The sequence below is a fragment of the Diorhabda carinulata genome, chromosome 8 (genome assembly GCF_026250575.1).
Source record: "Diorhabda carinulata isolate Delta chromosome 8, icDioCari1.1, whole genome shotgun sequence".
In the NCBI taxonomy this organism is placed as follows: domain Eukaryota; kingdom Metazoa; phylum Arthropoda; class Insecta; order Coleoptera; family Chrysomelidae; genus Diorhabda; species Diorhabda carinulata.
In genome coordinates, this window is record NC_079467.1 from 1,289,326 (window position 1) to 1,309,166 (window position 19,841).

A 19,841-nucleotide genomic window follows, 5' to 3' on the forward strand; every position below is an offset into this window, starting at 1 on the left:
CCACAGTTTCAAAAATTTTGTTTGAATTTTTTGAGAAATGGGTATGTTCTATAGCCATCGTACAGAACAGAATTTTGGAGAGAAATCAAAACAACCAGTAAAGGATAAAAATATTCCTTCTTTGTTTCAAACGACATTTTAAAAATTACTTCGAAATAAATTCGTGCTCAAAACATTTGGAAATTTTTTCTTAAAATACTTATTTAACAGAAAAATGGTATTTACGTAATGTATTGCTTAATGGTTGACTATGATTTTTCCTTTTGAGAGCAGAGTCTGAGAGAAAACTTCTGTTTATTTGTTTGCCATGACACAGAAAAAACATTTCCGGTGTTTGCCTTCTTTGGAGCCGATTCTCCCTTTTCAGTCCATTGCTTTGATTGTTCTTTTGTTTCTGGTATGATGTGATAGACCCACGTTTCATCGATGGTTATGAAACTGTACAAAAATTCGGCTTTATCTTTTTTAATACCTGTATCTATAATTTTCTTCTAGTATTATAGTGAATAGATTTTTTCACATATAACTTCTAGTATCCAGTTTTCTAATAAAAGTTTTCTTTTCCTTCTTCAAACCTAAACATTCATCTTCACTGTGTGCTGTTTTATATTTCTCATTGTTCAAATTATGTTGGTAATTAATCTATTGAAAATTAAAGGGCTCCTACTCACGAAATAAGTTGAGGCAACACGGTCTGTGTGAGCAAAAAAGTTTAATAATTTCCTAATTCGACGCTGCTTTGCGACTGCTTTCAATTCATTTAGGTGCACTATAATTTAAGTTTAAGCTAAGAGTTTTAATAGTACAGTTCAAACAAGACTCGAGTATACAATGAATTTCAAGAGAAGTTGACAGAACGTAAACAGTAATTAAAAAAACAGTCTTGGCACTTAGCATTTCGTTAACTTTCTCAATTATTTAACATGTTAGACAGAGATATCCTATTTAGCACATCACGGTTCATTTGAAGTAGATACGGATTTATAATTAGCAATACGATACGTAATAACAGCTTTATAAGGTTGGTAAACCAAATATCAGTGAATGTCGCACCTACACCCAAATAAGAAGATGATTTTGAGTAAACAATAAACTGGAAAATTTGACATCAGTAGGCTTGGCAAGGCAATCTTCTAAATAAATTAAGGTTGAACGGTTTGTCTTCCTCACTTATCGACTGACTTAGTAGCGTTCTCAAAGATCGATCCATCCAGGTCTTATCGATAAACTCACCAACACACCTCAGCAAGGTTGAGATCAACGCTAGTATCCCCAAACATACATCTAGTCACCTACTCCCTTTCTACTATACATCTACAATCTACTCGATAAAACTGCAAACGCGATCTAGAGCTTCACCGACGATACCACTCTGGTATCGTCGTTCAAATCCACCGCCCCAAAGAACTCGGCTAATACCTTAATTCGAAGACAGCAACAGACCATTATCATCAATTCTGATCTTGAAAACAATCTGAACTGATATGGAAGCGATCCGAATGAGTTGAATGCAGCTTTGCAGTCTACTAGTTCTACAAAGAAGGCTTTCAACTCAGGATTTGAACATTTGTGGAGATGAAATATCACCATCACCGCAAATTCGTTTTTTTGATATTGAGACTGGGAGCAATTTGTCGTAGCATAGTCACGTGGCCGAATAAGCTAAAGGCAGCTTCACAAAAACTTGAAGCTCATTAAGGCCAAAAAGTTGTATACTCCGTAACAGGTTCTAATTCTCTACAAGACCTATATTCATCCGTTTTTGAAGTATTACTCCCAAAAATACCTTTAGGATGCTCAGCTCAATACAGAAGAGAACAATTCGACTTATAGGCGATACAGACTTGACCAGAGACTTGGATAGCTTATAGCATAGAAGAAAAGTCGTTGACCTAATTTTTTTACCGATACCTTCCCACATAATCCCATTTAGAGCATTGTTTCCAAGACCTACTCCATAGGCAGACGTTGTTCATGATCACCAGGTTCGCCATAAATTCAATTTATCGGGACTCATTTCTCTAGAGAAGTGTAAGCCTGTGGAATAAGCTATTAATGCACCTCTTTTCCTATAACTACAACCTATAGATCAAGCTCAATATCCACACAGTAGGCACCGTTCGAGCTATTCGAGTGTAAAAGGGTTTACCGTCTGGTGCTCGCTTTCTACATGAAAAAATATGTTTCGACGAGCTTCAAGTACTTCGGTATCAACATTACTAGTAGCAGAAATATGTATATGGATTTTTGTGAGAGATTATTTAGAGAAATGTGTAAGAGCAAAGTATGAGTTTATATAGCCTGTGTGAGACGCCTACCTCGAACGGCTAAAATGAGAATATTGCAAGTTATAATAATCCATTTACGGCCTTCTTGAATGGTCCAAAGATAGATCGATCCAATAGCTGTAGTTAATGTCAGCAAAACGAAGAAAATGATGCCAAATACTACAACAACGCATATCACGTCATATCACCAAAAATGTGACATAAACAGAAAATCTGCAACCACCATTAGATAGTATAGAAATGACACAAATTCGGAGTTTCGCCTTGTTTGTCCGACCTTGTATATTGCGATCAAATAAACGCTTGGTCTATTTACCACAATGTAGTTGTCAATGTTGATAATTACTATTTTGAGGGATACAAAATTTGCGACATATCCTGTACTTCGTTGTTGATATGAGAATGTACTGAATTCATATATAAAAACCTGAATGTCTAATTTATATATTGAACATTAATGATCTGGCACTGGTTCTCAGGTCTTCAATAGAACCGGTTCAGATTGTTTATAACAACTGTAGGACATCCGGGCCTCTGGCGTTATAGTCGAGTTCAGTTTATCAAAATATGTATATGAACGGTTATTTCTACAGGGTTTTTCGAAATATATCTATTATTGAAACAACATTTTCTAGTGTAATGCTTAATGGAATCGTCGTAATCTACTTTAGTTACTTATTACGTCATATTTAGAAACTATTTTATAATTTCTGCCATTTAATTTTGGTTATGTGTGCTACATATTTTCACGTTTAGACATTGAATAGATTATTTGTTACGAAGATGATTGTGTTACTCAAGTTGAAGCATTTTTCCATTCCGATTGACATATCAATCTTCCAATATCAATTGCAGATTATGAAAACCCTTCAACCCTTAAGAACGCCATATTTCTATTTATTTAAAGAAATTTATGAATTAAATAAATCTCATCTAGTCACGCCACCGCTTATCACGGACTGTGTACCAGGAATATTTCAAAGGAATTGTGTACATACGACTTCCCACAGCTTCGACCAATAGAAATGCATTTATGTTTACGATTCGATGTTGTCATTAGTAAACAATGGAGATGATGAGTGTACGTGGACTGACGGTTTGTTATACGGGGAATAAACAAATGCTGGTGTACCATTCAGAATGGATATGTCTAGTTATTACGAAAATTAGCTTTTGCTAATCAATACAATTGATTATTGTTGTCAGTTCATTTTTTCCGCATTTCTTGCACCAATTGACTCAAACAGTGTTTTTAGAACTGATTGTATATTAAGAAAGACACGGCGTTGATGAGTGAGACCCATCAATTTGATTAGAAATATCTACAGTTACTTTACTACATATTTTACAATGAACGAAATAGATTCAGATGAATTTTTTAAACAGAATGAATCGGGGCTTATAAGATTAACTTTTGAACTTATTAAGCAGAGACTCAACAAAACATTCAATAAGAAAACTTGATTGTTGATTAGATCAAGAAGCGAATCACCAGTTTTGTCGTGGAATTTTGAAATTGGGAAAATGATTGTCTATATTCTGTATTTTAGTTTTCTTGTATCCAGCCGACTGTATAAATTCTACCCGCCTTTTACTCAGATAAGTCATTTTTCAAGGTATCTGCAACTTCGGTTGGTTGGTTGAGGTTATGTTGTTGACGTTCAACTATAGTCAGCGCGTAAAAAGTAGAAAATTCGTTAAATTCAACGTCAAGAGCGCGTAGAAGCGCGATCATAGTGTGCGTTATCACAGTTTCTCAAAAGTTGAACTAACTTTGACATTTATGAACGTCTAGAGCGCGTCATGCTCGCTTCAACACTTTACGGTACAGTTGATTATCGACGATGTAACGTTCGGCAACTGTGGTTGATTTCCATATTCCCAATTTTTTTCACAGCTGTCATTTCACCACATAACATTTATGTCAAATTTGTGTATGGCGCATTTACCATTTCAGTCATTGTTGTTGAATTTTCTCATTAACTCTTAACTATAGACGATTGGATATGAGTGCATTGAACATCATTCAACAGATTCATGAAAGAAAACCTAAAATGACACGTATGATGTTCTTGAAAGGCCTTGCTCAGTCTTTATGTGAACCTTATATGAAATTGCGATGCAACAATCAAAGGCTGCTCACACCACTGCGAATGAGATTTGCAGCATTGCCGCAGCTCTAAAAATTGATAAAAAATTAGATAGAATGAAAAGAAAGCGATACTCATTCTGTTTGCCTGGAAAAGAGCGAAGACTGTGCACTTATGCACATATACATATCCAAGACTGGATATTGCATTGACGATTAGGATCTAACATAGACCTTCTACAATTCCAGAGGCAATGCATTCTTCACATTCTTCAGAATTATGATTACGAACTACACCTACAGAAAACGATGAGCCTGTGAAATTGTGAAAAGAGAAATCTAACAATTTACAGTGAGAAATTCAATGTTTTACTCCAGCGGACATGTTTTTTTGGGTATCATTGACTATAAAATATAGATTTTTGTGTTATATATTTTGATAAATAACTTTTTTAATTCAGACTGTTGATTAATAATGTTGTCATTACTATTTGATTAATCCAAAAATTTCGTTCAAATCCTGATTTGCTTGGTAGAAATTACTCTTTAAGAGTTTAGATTAGAAACCACTTTGTTACTAGGGCGTATTGATGATGATTTATTTATTCAAAACCATTTGCTCAGAGCTGGAGAGAGCTACGATTACGGAATGTTCAAAATGCCTCTATTCGAGTATTTCGGCTAACGAAAAAAATAATAATTTTTAATTAAATCAAATTTTAAACGGAATTCTGAACCTTGCCGTGGCAGTTAACGTGTTAAACTTATTATTTCTCAAATTTCATTCCTAGACTATAAATCTACAAAGCGGGACATGGACAAGTTCAGTACCTATCTCACTGGCAACTTCCTCGGGTCATTAGCTACTCTCAAGACTACTTCTTCACCTAACTACGTATTTTTTCATTACCGCTTGTATGCTCCTACCTGCCTATGATGAAATTTAGAAGCATGAATGGATGGATGAGATAGTTGATGTTGATGTGTAATAAAGGAAATCGGAAATTATAATGCGTAGCATACAGAGGCAGCGTGTAATATATTTTTATTATAAAAAAGGAAGCAATTTGAGTTTTTATTTACTTGGTTAATTTTTCCGATATGTCAAATATAATTTTTAGACGACGCCATCCGAAAGTTGTTCGTTCTGTATTCATTTACATACCGAAAGTGCGTTTTGAGTGTTCCATGTAGTGAAAGTGACAGTTCCGTATTGCAAAACACTTTCGGGACGCTCTGGAGTAACTCTAGCCACTTCAATATTGACAGTCGACAGTTTCACTTCGATGATTTTGCATAACCTTAAATTTTTAATTGTCTGAAATTATTTGTTTTATCTAAAGTTTTATCTAAAGTAATGAATAAAAATGAATGATGATGAAAAATAAAAAAATTGATATTGTCATTGCAAATATCATTAAATACATTATATTGTTCAATAAATAAAATGTTTATAAATCTCTTTTATTTATTTTCTTTCCTCAGTGTAATTGAAAAAGTTTTGTATCTTATGCGTCGACTAAAAAATGTTGTGTGCGCCGCGGCTGAAATACTACTTTGTTAGACTCGTCTGTGGCTCGCCTCGCTTCGCTCGTCTCGCTCGTATCGTAATTTTCAGACTCGTCCAACAAAGTAGCACTTTCAGTCATTGGCATACAAATATCTATTGTTTTTATTTTGTTTTCGCATCATCGTATCTAATAATAGGAGAATTCGGGATTTAATAAAGCGCGGTAGATACGGGGAGATACCTTGTACCCATTTAAGTAAGTCTACCAAATATGAGCCCAAAATGTAAAGCCGCCAGTCAAGGATAAAAGATCAGAATAATTTATCATCAGAATGAGTTACTTACATGGTAAAAAGTGTCTATTCCACTAATCTGACAATTTGAGAGTGATGTAAAGAAAATAGAGGGGCTACTGGCATCTCGGCATTCCCGAGCTTAATTAATTTTTTTGTTTTGAAGTAATTAATTCAAAAATAACGTAAAATATATAATTGACGATTTCCACAAGCCGAAGTAACAAAAAATCTAATGCGTGCAGCTGCGTGTATATTCTTCTCTCATTCTTTTTTCTATGTTTTACTCTCATGAAGCCATCACAGCAGATAACAGAGAATCTTTTGTGGAAGCTACAAGCAGTTTTGTTCGCGGGTCAATTTAGAATCGATTCCGAATCAGTTGGTAACCAATTTAGAGATTCAATTTACACATTGAAACTTTTTTTTAATTACAAACAAAAACGATTCCAGAGTTACGGATTTATAGTGTGATATTATTAACTTGTGAGGTAAATCGTCCTTATTATGGTGCTCTATCTTTTCAAGAAAATACGCATCTGGATATTTCTTTTTTATATATTTTTTGACAGTGTTGAATATAATTTTAACTTGGATTCCTGACAGAACCATGTTCGTACTCATATATCTCTATTAAATTTTTGCTTAGTTGATGCCGTGCTTCCAATTCACAAAAATTTATGTTTTCCCGTTTATCACTTATATTGAAACTCTTAAGCACGATACCCGTATCATCAAACGATCAGATTAACATTCGAACATTATTAAAAATACGTAGGACATTGATACTATAAATATATAACGCACTCAAGTATTTTTTTATATATTTGATAATCTATAATCGCTCCCAACAACATTCAAAATCTTCTTCTCTTTGTTTAACTGACGGTCATTTGAGAACCAAGGCGTTCTCAACAATCTACTACCAATTTTTAGTGTCCTGAGCATGGTGCTTGCAATGTCCAACCATTAGTTGGATTAAGTCCGCCTCAACGTCCTCCTACCAGGGAAAGCGTGGTCTTCCTCTCAATCGCCTTCCTCCAGGAATTCCGTACATGGCTCTGAGCGGGTATTGACCAGAAGACTCGTACCCCAGCTACCTCACATGACCCCTCCCCCGGTTGAAGGTCGCCAATCCGTCTAAGCTCAGCATTCCTCAGCAGATTCTTCACGCACCGTTCTCGCAAACAGGGCCTAAAATCTTTCGTAGGCTCTCACGTTCCCAACAGTTCAAAATCCGATCACTTGTCGTCGTCATAGTTTATGTCTCGCATCCGTATGTGACTAAAAAACAGATTATTGTGAGCTTTGACCTTCGTGAGAGCGCCCAGAAGCATATGTCTCCACGCTATTGCCTTCATCTCCGTTATAACGGTATTATCTTCATTTATCAAGGCCCCAAGATGCTGCTTCTTTGACAGCCTTGTGGTGGTTCATGAAGAATTCGTTCCGTATACACAGACAGTGATATATTTCGAAAAAGAGTCAACAAAGTGCACAAAGATCTCTCAAAAATTTGAGTTAGATTATGCACTTTATTACTGCGCGTTGAGTTGGACGCAATTTCCAAAAAATTACGGTGGTACCTCAGATACTTTATCCGCTGGATTCACCAACTTCTTCCTCCTTCCCAAACAATAGTAACAAGGGTCGTAGTTTGTAATTAAAGACTTCTAGAACTACTGCAACGCCGAAAAATCTACCAAATTTAGATCGATGAATCATTCCTTCTAAGTAATGTCACAGCGTTTATATTCCTCTCTCTTGAGTAGTAACTTTTTGATTGTATGCAAATTCAATTTGAAGCCACGTTCAATTTCCATTAAAAATGTTGATTAGGGACATTTTCATGATTCTCATTTCCGAGAAAATCTTTCCGTTAATGGAACGAACGAAGAATCGATAGTTAATTTTAAGCTGTAAATACGAGTACATTTGTTAATAAAGAAAGTTGCGATGAATCATCTTCCTAGAATACGTATGATTAGTAAAGTGCATACAAAAATGAACTTTAGCTCATGAGTATCCTGAACTAATTTCTTTTTTGTAAAAGAATTAGGTACCAGAAATCAACAATAGAGCTTTTCGAAGCAATTTGATGCCGATAATAGACTTTTGGCTTTCGAAAACTCGATGCAGTTCTTCAAGGCATCTTTTTTTATTCAATAGGAGCTACAAATATTGGGTTTGGTTTCGAAACATGCACCCAAAGGTGATTCTAAGAACGGATTTTTAGTTTTCAGAAAGAGCTTACGTTGAAAAATTTAGACGTATAATATATATATACATATGAAATAGAAGACAATACAGTTATATTAAGGAAAAATCAGAACTGGAAAAATTTCATTGTAAGTACACAGGAATTTCGCATTTATTCTGTCGCAGCAGTAACTTCTGTTGTATAGCCACAACTCTTTAGGAATCAGAACTTGATTTTCCTCTGCAAATGGTAATTTAAACAAATTTTTGATAATATTTTTCTTCACAGAATTACTCCCATCCTTTGATTTCAACTTCTCCACTAAGTTCTTTTTGTATCATAAAAGAGGTGTGGTCATTGAACCTACTTTTCAGAAAGTGATGTCAACCGTGTCTGTAGACAAACCAGTGTAGCCGCGGCCTAAAAATAGACCAATGAATTTTGTTTGAAATTTCACTTGAAACTTGGAAAAACTTATAATTCATTGGTTTAACCGTTGGTCTAGAAGACGTTGAAGATGATTCACGTTCGCGTAGTCTTTCCACATCGAAAACGGATAAAAAAACCAAAAATCGAAAATTTTAACATGCTAAAAGGGTGTGCAAAACTGATGTCCAAAATTCTCACTTTCGAACAACAAGAAACTGGCAAAACTATTTATATTGACACTTTGAATGCGATTGAAAATGACTCATACTTATTAGAAAAGGTAATAATGTGTGACAAAACCAAATCAACATTAGAAGGAGCCCGTCCTAAAGGACCTGACAGAAAAAAATGTCCTGCACATTATATATCGAAAAATAAAGAGAAAATAAATAAATAAATAAACCAGAGTGGAAATTATTCAAAAGAAACAATGTAAATAAACCGCTTGGTATAAAAACAAATATCAAACGAATTCCGGGTATTGCATCAAAAACGGCGTATTCGCCGAATTTCAGAATTCTCCTATATCCAAGCAGGAACGGCTTATCAATGAATGATATGAGTTAGAATACAAAAATTCATATTAATAAATAAATAATCACGAAAATATGAGCCCAAACAAAAAAATATACACAAACTAAATGAGTGAATACTGAAATAAAATTAATGGCACAGAAAGTCACGATAAAATGTTTTCCTTTGTGTATAAAATTATTAATTAGATAAAAATCAAAGGTCAGAATAACAGGACAATATTTAAAAAAACATATTACATTATGAGTATCAAAATATTTGAAACAAAAGCTTTTAAAAAAAATTTCAACTGTGCACTATCATTCCCAGACCCAAAAAGCCGGCTTGTATAATTAACTTATATTTTTCAATAGCACCTGTATGTTGTAGAACCACAACTAACACACCAAAGTCATTTTTGTCTTCTACTCTTTTATTCTTTCAGCCCTACACATTTCCATCGTTTTTGTTCTAGCAGACCCATCAACTTAACAGGTGATGGTAGTTACGAAGTCCTTTCGTGGAAAATCGTTTCCACTCGCCGCGAAGTTTGCACGTGAAAGCTCCAAGAAGCAGACAGTAGACAGTACATTGCAAGCTTTTAGAGAGTTTGGTAGTCCGTGTTGAAACGTTGAAACTGCCGATATTTCAACGAAATTTACGAACATTTTATAAAATAAAAAATTTTAATATCGTTCGTTGTTATTTTCTTCAGTTAACGGTTTTTTCACGTGATTTGCAGAGTGTTTTAAGAAATTTCAATACTATTAAGAGGAATACATTAAAATCTTCATCCAACTTCTCTGGATTTTGGCTAGACTTTTAAAGTGTTCATTTTTTTCTCTTTAATTTAATGGTGATTTATGCAAAGATTAGACGGAATTGAGAGTTCTGTGTTGTGCACAAGGATTTAAACGAATGCGCTAAGGAGATTAGTGGCAGTACTTATTAAAATGTTTGTTTTTGTAATGGTTTAATTGTTTTAAGTGATTTATGGAGTGATTATTTCACGGTCATTTACTTGGATTACTTAGTTTAAACATGGATATTTTTCTCTGCAAAATGTGTAAGTACATAATCTGGATTTATTTGCCATGTAAATGTTTCATAATCGCACTTTACACGCAAACCTATGTTCGTTTTATTTGCATGCAACAAATGATTTACTGATTAATCTTAGATCGAGTGGCATTCATGTGTTTTCGAAATGGGATATTTCTCTTCATTATTTTTTTCACTATGCTTTTAGAATGTGATCAGTTTAGATTAGATATTACTGCTAGGACCATAATTAATATTTTTTTTTGAAAAATTGTGGACTTTTTTTTAAATAGATTTTATATCAGATTGTTTTTCTTCTTTTTGTATTGAAAAGTAGGATTGCTAAAGTTTCTAAAATATAATTTTAGTATCATTGAAATTCCTCATTTTGTTGTAAACATTTTCCTTTTTCTAGATCGAAGTGAATTTTTTTAATTCTCTTTTGCTTCAAAATTTAATCCCAAGTATATGTATTCTTCAACTACATACAGTGTTTTATCGTTTATTTGTACATCTTGTTAATCTACCTGTTCGTTGTACATTACTTTTGTCTATAATTTGAAAATGAAAGGTGTTGCCAAAGCCAGGGATCTGTAATTTGAATAAAAAATATAATTTGAGTACCGAAATTAAATTTTTTATTATTATTATCAACTTTGAAGGTTAAGAATTTATCGTTATCTAATAATATACTTAGCACTGTAATCATAATTTTTACTTATTATTCATTGAAATCTATTGAAACGACTTTCGGTAGGGACCTTAAAACTTACACTGTAGAATCGGTTTCTAAAATAAATAGTTATTTCTAAAATATAGCAAAAATAGTATTTAAAGTAAATGTTTTTCTAGGAAACATCTACAGGTGAATCAAATTTTATTGCCTTTTAAAACTATGTTTGTATTGGACAGCTTCTGTATTACTTGATCCTTTGTAATGTCTGCCACATCATAATCATTGTATCTAACTATTATCACAGAGATTTAAGAATGTAACTTTGATTTCGTCATCTTCTTCATCAATCTTGTCAATTATGCTCACATATCCATATTCCTCAATGGTTTTGCCAAGCAATTTCAAAAAAATATAATTTCCAGTTTTAAATTCTAGATTCAGCCTCATTCTTAGATTCGGAATCAGTGTACACAACTTCTACATTAAGTTTCGGCTCATTTTAAATTCCATATAACAATATTTGTCGCAAAAAAGCTTGAATTTTTCATCACTATATCAAAAGAATTTGATTTTATTCCGGTTTGATTAAAGAATTTTCCAGTGACACTCATTTCTGGTAAAATGCTCAAACTAATTGCAGCACATCTCTTTCCAATGGTTTCTACAAATTTTTTCAGATTTTCGATATCTCCTTCAGCAGCGACCAGGGTATCTGAAGTCCTCCAACTACGTCTGTAGCGCCTTTACCATAGTTTCCGTATAGTTCCAAGTAGAACTTTGCACATGTAAACATCTTTTTGGTATCTTTGTCGCCAAAATGTAAAACATAGTTTTAATTCTGTACGGGATTCATCACTCAAAAAATGCAGGTGTGCCCAAATGGCAGCTGGATAATGAGAAACGTAAAAATGGTGCAGATTTTGCTGTGTCTTTCTAATATACTACAACTTTGTGCAGATTTATTTGTATGCGTGAACTGTCAAAATGAAATGCTTCAATTTCTTGAGAATATTGAGTTGAATAATTCCCATAAAAGGCTATGTTTTATTATCAAATTCTTTATAAGAAGGAATCTCATTAACACACTTTTGACAAACATTTCTCATTATAGCGGTCGCAATACCTCTCCTGAAGCAATCTCTTATAGCTGTTATATTTTTTTATTGAATAAACGATATACTTTATGTCTATATTTGCGTGGATCGTGCAGAAAGTATCGTAGGTCGTAGTCTGGAAAAAGTTTGATAACCTAACCTACTATTACAATCATCCTCATAGAAATTAACAACACATTCATCTGAAATTTTGCTTCTTTCCTATTGAAGACCCATTTTCGTCTTTTTGATGTTTTTTTTTTCGTAGTTTATCACACCTGTGTTGTTATATATATCAACTATTTTTATTGAAAGTCTTTTTTCTATTCATCTCTGAAAAATAACTTTTCTGTTCCAATGCTTCATGAGACTGTATGATGAAACGATTGGTTATTAACAAATTGCAATGTGCCTTCCAATGCACCAGCTCATCCTCTTGATTTACGACACGAAAATGACATTTTTAATGCACCTGAATCAGAATGAAAAGTCACAGTGAAGACAAAACGTCGTTTTATACTTCGCTCCATAAATATCATGATTGAGCGAAGGTGTTCTTTACCCCATTTATTGATTGCGTCGGTGGGTGTCAAATCCAATCAAATAGGAAGAATTCGTTTACCACATTAAAGAGTAATTTTTCAGATTCAAGACATTAAATCTTTCATTTATTTTTATTGATTATTTGATTGGCATTCGAGGAATCAAAGTAATAAAAATGTTTATTATATTACTGATGAGTTTCATATAAAATAACGGAGGTTTTAATTCGTAGTTGAATCAATATAAATGAAATATATGAATCTAAATTTAATACTTGATAAAGTCGTTAATAACCGTATGGTACCTTTTCAATAAATTTCAGTATTAAAATTATTGCTTTCCCGTCGTATTTTATCTTTTCTCTTCCAATACTTTGGCAAGTATATGTGAATATTTTAATACCCATGTTATTAAAAAAACTCAAATAAATCAAAGAGGTAATAACGCAATTTATATTACGAGGGTTGCAATTCTCAACTCATCAACCGCTTCTACAGGTGTCGAAATTTATTTTTGATCTGTGGCTATAAGAAAAAATCATCAGCAAGAATTGTACGGCGAATGACCCATCGTTTTGACTGTTCAAGAATGTTTTTCTTTCAACTGATTTGTGGAGAATGATTCGTCTTCTTCGATTGGTTTTCCTGATTCTTTCGAATATTTCTAGCAAACAAATTTGGTATACTATTCAGAATTCACAGTTCTACGTTGCTCTAACATATGTTGTGGGATTTGGCAAGTCTTGAAAGACTGTTGCAGTTGTTAGTTTCGGAGTTCATATGTGAAGATCCATGATTCGTCGGTTGATACGATCTTATAGACGTTTTTTGAAAACTTTTTTACAGCCAAATGTTCATGTAACATTGAATGCGTGACTCAATCTCACGGTATGTCACTTGACGATTTAGCATTATCAGTTTACGTCCAACATCGATGTTTAATGTCACAACAGCCGTATTTGGATGACCTTAACGAAATTCATCTTGTAACGAAGTGAGACCTTTAACCTTTATTGAATTAGGAAAACCAGCACGGAATTATTACACTTTTTGGGTAAAATGAATGAAGTATCTCTAAACAAATGGTATGATAACACGTTCACTATTGCCAGCAAGATTTGACTTATTCCTATCAGTGTTGCCATATCTCAAAGTTAGTACGGAGTTGTATTAATTTAATTAGTGTTATAAAAATGAAAATGATAATATTTTATTGGTTAAATATCTTCATCACGATGTGAAATGGCATTGATAATAAATAAAACGTGAAAAGCGCTACTGAAATACCGCAAATTATAATTTTTTTTCTAGGAAATTGGTATGGATATTCTATACAATATTATAAAGAAATAATAATGTTCTGGAATTCTCAAATCGGCCCTTGTTTAATGAAACATTTTTATGTTTGTTTTTTGTTTGTAACAATTTTCTGACAATAAAGCATTTCTCTCTCTTAAAATAAATGTTCGAATTTTGAGAAATAGAATCAACTATCAAAAACAACTTCTGAATTGATTGACATAAAATTGTTATACAATATGACTCACTCAATACAATTGTGGGATTCAATTGTGGATTATTATATATTTTATGTTTCTATTATTACTTTTTGGTTTTGTAAACAATTGATGTTAAGAAGATATCCGTAATATTTATGATGTTTTCTTTAATGAACAAAACGGGTAATTAAGAAATTTGGACAACTTTATGAGGTTCTTAAAACAAATTATCGGAATCTTGATAAACTTTATGTGCCTTTTGATAAAAATTATTGGAATTTTGTTCCCTTTTACTTGATTGTGTAATTTATCAAACCGTTTTATCTGTCCCTTTTAGATGGGAATCGAAATTTTTTGAGGAAATTAAACTAAAATACCACCCTTCCATTTATTGTAACATGATTTATGATAATTTTCCTTCATGAGAAGGACATTTTGCAATAATTTATTATCATTATTAAAATTTTTTGTTGGAGTGTTGTGAAGTAAAAATTTATTGGAATTTATCTTTTATTGTCGTATGAGAAACAAGCCTCTTGTCCTGTGTACCCAATGTTGCATCCCATTTCCTTTCTGTAGTCAACTCGGAATAAAGATCGAAACTAATTGATCACTACTTAGAGACAATCCTATAACCCCCAAGAAGTTGCTACCTTAATTTAGAGTTACCAAAATTTTGAAGGTTGTTCCAGGTTGTTCTACTTTGTTCCAAAACGGCGGAGGGCAGAGCATGGCACTCCTAAAGTAAATACAGAAAAATCCGATTTTTGAAGTCTGTCAAATTTTTATGCCGTGAACTTCCCAGAATTTGGCATTAGTTATTTTTAAAAATAATGGGGGGGCCCCGCTAACTTGCGTTTCAAGACAGCGGGCCACCCCCTACAAAATGAGTCTTCTTATTACAGTAACTAAAAGTAACTACATAGGTCATTGCCGTTTGGTTTGCCATTCAAGGGAAACATCGGTATTCTGGGCAAAACGGAAAAAAACCATTTCTACGTATGAAGTCCGGAATGATTTAATGTTAAGAAATGTCTTTACCTTGTTTTATTCCAGATGCCAACGAGCCCTGAGGTTATCAATGAGGATGTTTAGACTCCTTTTTGACTTTTTCAAATAACTCTAGCCCACAAGATTTTTTGAACATAGGCGAGACCTTTTATTTAAAAAATGGAAATACCCGCCCAATAATAGAAAAAATATTTATTAAGCTCTAACACGTACCACTTTTCAATAGCTTAATTATCCCTATATACATTAGCAGGCAGGTTTTTCAAATAATCTGATAGGAAAAAACGTTTTTTTATTAAAAATTTGCTTTCAGTACACATTCTTGAACCACGTTGGCAATTATTGCTGAACACAGGGTTATATTCAACTCGATTTATTACAGAACCATCGTTGATTCGATGCTAAGAAATTCAGTCAAGCAAACAGCGGCTTTACCATATCGCCAAGCTAAAACAAAAGCTGCTATGTGATAGAATTTCACTTGCAAGCCCTACAGGGGTATTTTCATTCCATAAATTTATCATTCTATGGAACTTGCTGTTGAACTTTGTTTCCCTCGATTGTAGTTTTCGTCGTATGGCTTCCACATGGTTTTGACCGTAGTTTCTTTCAACTGTGTACCATCTTTTCATCTCATGTTCAGAACCGAATCCTTTAAAATCTTCCACCGTCCGATTTCCATTTAGTCGATTTTATTTTTAGTATAAATGATATTTTTTGGTATGTTTGATTCTATAATTTCATTAATATTCTCATTAGTATTATAATCAAATCGTGAGAGTTTGGAATATTAAATATTTGAAACGTTAAAATCGAAATAAATCGATATTGATCCATGGTTATTTGATAAACTGGAAACAGTTCATGGGATCTGTTCATTATAATGTACTGATTGGTTTTGATTCTGAAAAGACACGGAGGATTGAGTTTTTCCATCGTAGCAGAATACATAGAGGAATCCATACAAAGAAAACTAGAAATATCAAAAAAATTTAACACTTGCAAAATAAAAACTCCGCGATAATCCAGGAAATACCGAAGGGACTAAACTATCAGTACCGACGTTCCTAAATATGTTAATTATATTGTTGTTTTCAGTAAAATGTTATAAATTATAAATAATTGGTTCTTCTTATAATAATTGATTAAATTGTATTTTTTATTTCGCGCACTGAAACAAAATTCCAAATTACAACAAAATATAATAAAAAATGTAATTGGGATTATGACGAAATGTATCACGGAAGGGAAGTTACGTGTATGGGATTTGAAGGAGAGGAAACACAAACAAGATTACAACAACACTATAGCTTTAACAAACATAGACCTATAAGAAGTTACAGGAAGTAGAATACGGCTTTAAGTCTACGAATGTAAATGCTTTGGGTTCATGGGTAAAACAAACTGGTTACACGCTAAATCGTTTAAGAACTGCCGTATTTCTTGACGGTGTTTATTACAATTAAAAACCGTTTCGACCAAAGTAACAACTCTTCGAATCAATTATTCATGATGTTGATGTTGTTTGAGTGAAAAGGGGTTATTAGTACTAAATATATCAGTTTTTTTTTATGTTATTTAAGTGATGTTTGTGTTTCTACTTTATTGAATCATTTCCGTTTTATCAATACGCCCTTGTGGAATTTGTATTATTGACGCGCGTTTCGATAAGCAAGTTGTCGTCTTCAGACTTGTTTACTTTTGAGTGCTGACGCGCATCCTTCGTTATGAAATCGATGCCTCAACAATTTTCTTCTACTTTTACAATGGAATCGATTAATAAAAATTGTGACGTAAATATTTTTTATAACTATTCCAAAGGACACTCCATTAGGAACCGTACTTACAAAAAATGTTGATGAAAGTATTTTTTATATTGTAAAACTCGTAAAGTTTACTTTTGAAGCGCTGACGCGCATCGTTCGTTTTGAAATCGATGCCTCAACATTTTTCCAAATTTTCTTCTACTATCACGAAGATTATTGAATAAGAAATCGATTAATAAAAATTGTGATGTAAACATTTTTTATAACTATTGCAAAGGACACTCCATAAGGAATCTATTAACAAAAATTTTTGATGAAAGTATTTTTTATATTGTTAGAAAACTTATACAGTTTACTTACAAGAAAAATAATCAGTACTTCTTAACGTAGTTCTAAAAACACAAAATATATAGGGTGATCGATTTGAAATAACAAAGTTCATTATTTTTACAGAAAAAAAGATCTGACAACAATGTAAATCTGGTCGTATGACAAGACCCTTGCGCATAAAAATTTTTCCGAGATACTTGAGGCGTTCCATACATAAAACTCACTCTGTATAATGTTCTAATATTGACTGTGAACGGAATTTTGTCACCATTGAATATTATTTATTAAAAATATCATTAAAATTCCAAAAGGGAAATAACTCCCGAGTTGAATGTGTAAGAGCGTCGGTGAATTGTATGCATATTTCAGATGCTCCTTTCAGACTTCCATACTACTAACGCCCTCTAGGGACAATCTCCGAAAACTTTGCAGAGTCGATTTAAGTAAGCGACATGCTTGCAAAATGCGGTTCTATTTTACTACTGTTGTTGCCAGCAGTTTTGGTGTTTACTCGTTTTTCTCTGTATGCTAAATTAAAACTAGGCAAATATATTTTATCGTGAAAACTCTTTGCACTTACTAAAGTTTTAATATTTATCTGCATCTTATTTTACGTACGTTCATTAAAAAAAAATAAAAATTGATATGTATTTACGAAGTTCTTTATTTTACCAGATCAACATAATAATAAATTTCATTTTCAATTCTACATTTTTTGTCACGATTCTTCCAACCTTCTCTTATGCTGGAGGTTCTCGTGTGGGTCCTCTCTGTCGTCAAACCCATTTGAGCTGCGTGAGCCGATTCTGAACCGCCAAATTCTTCCTTAACACATTTAGTTTTCCACGCCTTTCATGTATTAAATGATTGTGGACCTCAGTTCTTGTCAAATGGTGAACAGACTTCTTCTTCTTCTTCATCGTACATTAGAACTTAGTCATGTGTTTGCATCAATGGTTGCCTAGCTGCAGCTGAGGTGATGAAGACCAGCTTATAAACCATCTTGTAGGTGGTCGTCCTGATGGTCGGGATGTATTCGGTTCTTCTTCCTTTGCAATTTCTGCCAACCTGTTATCTGACATTCTGTCCACGTGGTAGTCATTTATTTATTCCGCCAAATTACATATCTCAAGTACCCTGATATTAATGAAGCTTTTGTTGTTTGAGCTCTCACTTCATTCTTGAAATTTCTATTACTTGTTTCCCTATTTGTTCAAACCTATACAGTAAGTTATCTTCGTCTTCTGAGATGATCACTGCGTCATCAACATAACATATTATTTTTATTTCCTTGCTTCCCATCCGGTATCCTCTTCCAGCTTGCTTTACCTCGTTTATAATCTCATCCATTATGATGCTGAAGATGATGGAGCTGAGGCAGTCTCCTTGTCTGGATTCAGGCCAAAATCAATGGCATAACTACCGAAGAACTTCCTATAAAAAATGGTATTCGACAAGGAGATTCTCTTATCCCCGTATAAACATCGTTATAGACATAGTACTTGTAACCTGAAGGGGTATAAAATGGGGAAAAAGACGTCAAGATCCTATCCTTCAACACAACGTCAAAAAGTTCAATAATGAAGATATCTGTAGCAAAAACGAAATGCACGATCACCTCAAAAACACCTTTCAGATGCAAACTAATTGTAGATGATGGAATTATACAATACGAGATGAAATTTAGGCATAGAAATATCAGGAATGTCAGCTTACCTGAACGATACAATCTTCCTAAACAAACGTATCGGAATCGAGACCAAATCCCGAATCTACAAGGTTGTCATTCGGCCTATATTAATATACACAGTGGAAACCAGACCAGACACATCGAACACAAAGAAAATATTAGAAACCAACAACAAATTTTCTAACAATATAAAATATATTTAACCGATCTATTAAAAGATTTGGAAAATTCATTTCTAATGGGTTTTCCAATAAGAGGTGTTATTTTATAATTCTGTAAATGTCACTTTTGAAGCTGTCATTTTTTGACATTTGACAAGTAAAAACTACGTCATTAATGAAAATGTAACGATACACGCTTCAACAACGCATTGAAATTATTAAAATTCACTATAAAAATGGTGAAAGTTTGGCAGAGACGGTTCGTAAAACTGAAACATTGTTTGGTCGACGTGAAGCACCTTCTCGGACCGCAATACAGAAATTGGTGGAAAAATTTGAGCTTTGGGACAAGTTAGTGATGTGAAGAATAAAACCCGTGCGCGTCGCTCAAGAACAACTGAGAATATTGCTGCTGTAGCCCAAAGTGTTGAAGAAAACCCACGTTTGCCCATTCCTCGTCGTTCTTTGGAATTAGCCATTCCACAAACGTCATTACACCGTATTTTGCATAAAGACTTGGGTCTTAAGGCCTATAAAGTTCAGTTAACACAAGAACTCAAGCCGAGCGATCATCAACAACGTCGTGTCTATGCTGATTGGGTCCTTGAAATGCATGAAAATGATCCGGAATTTCATCGAAAAATCATCTTAACTGATGAGGCCCATTTCCACCTTCGTGGTTACGTCAATAAACAAAATTGTCGAATCT

At 33.4% G+C, this 19,841-nt stretch overlaps 1 protein-coding gene across 2 annotated transcripts in view; it reads left to right on the top strand.

Annotated features, from left to right (window-relative positions):
• The window catches only part of LOC130897560 (nephrin), a 363,213-nt gene that overhangs the window by 198,527 nt on the left and 144,845 nt on the right, over positions 1-19,841 (top strand). Inside the window, exon 1 of one of the 2 annotated variants that reach the window (XM_057806485.1) lies at positions 9,912-10,388. The exons of the other annotated variant lie outside the window; for it this stretch is intronic. Within the exon in view, the coding sequence (XP_057662468.1) occupies positions 10,364-10,388 (25 nt within the window). The 5' untranslated portion in view covers positions 9,912-10,363. Of the gene's footprint in view, positions 1-9,911; positions 10,389-19,841 lie in introns of those variants that run through there. 2 annotated transcript variants of the gene reach the window in all.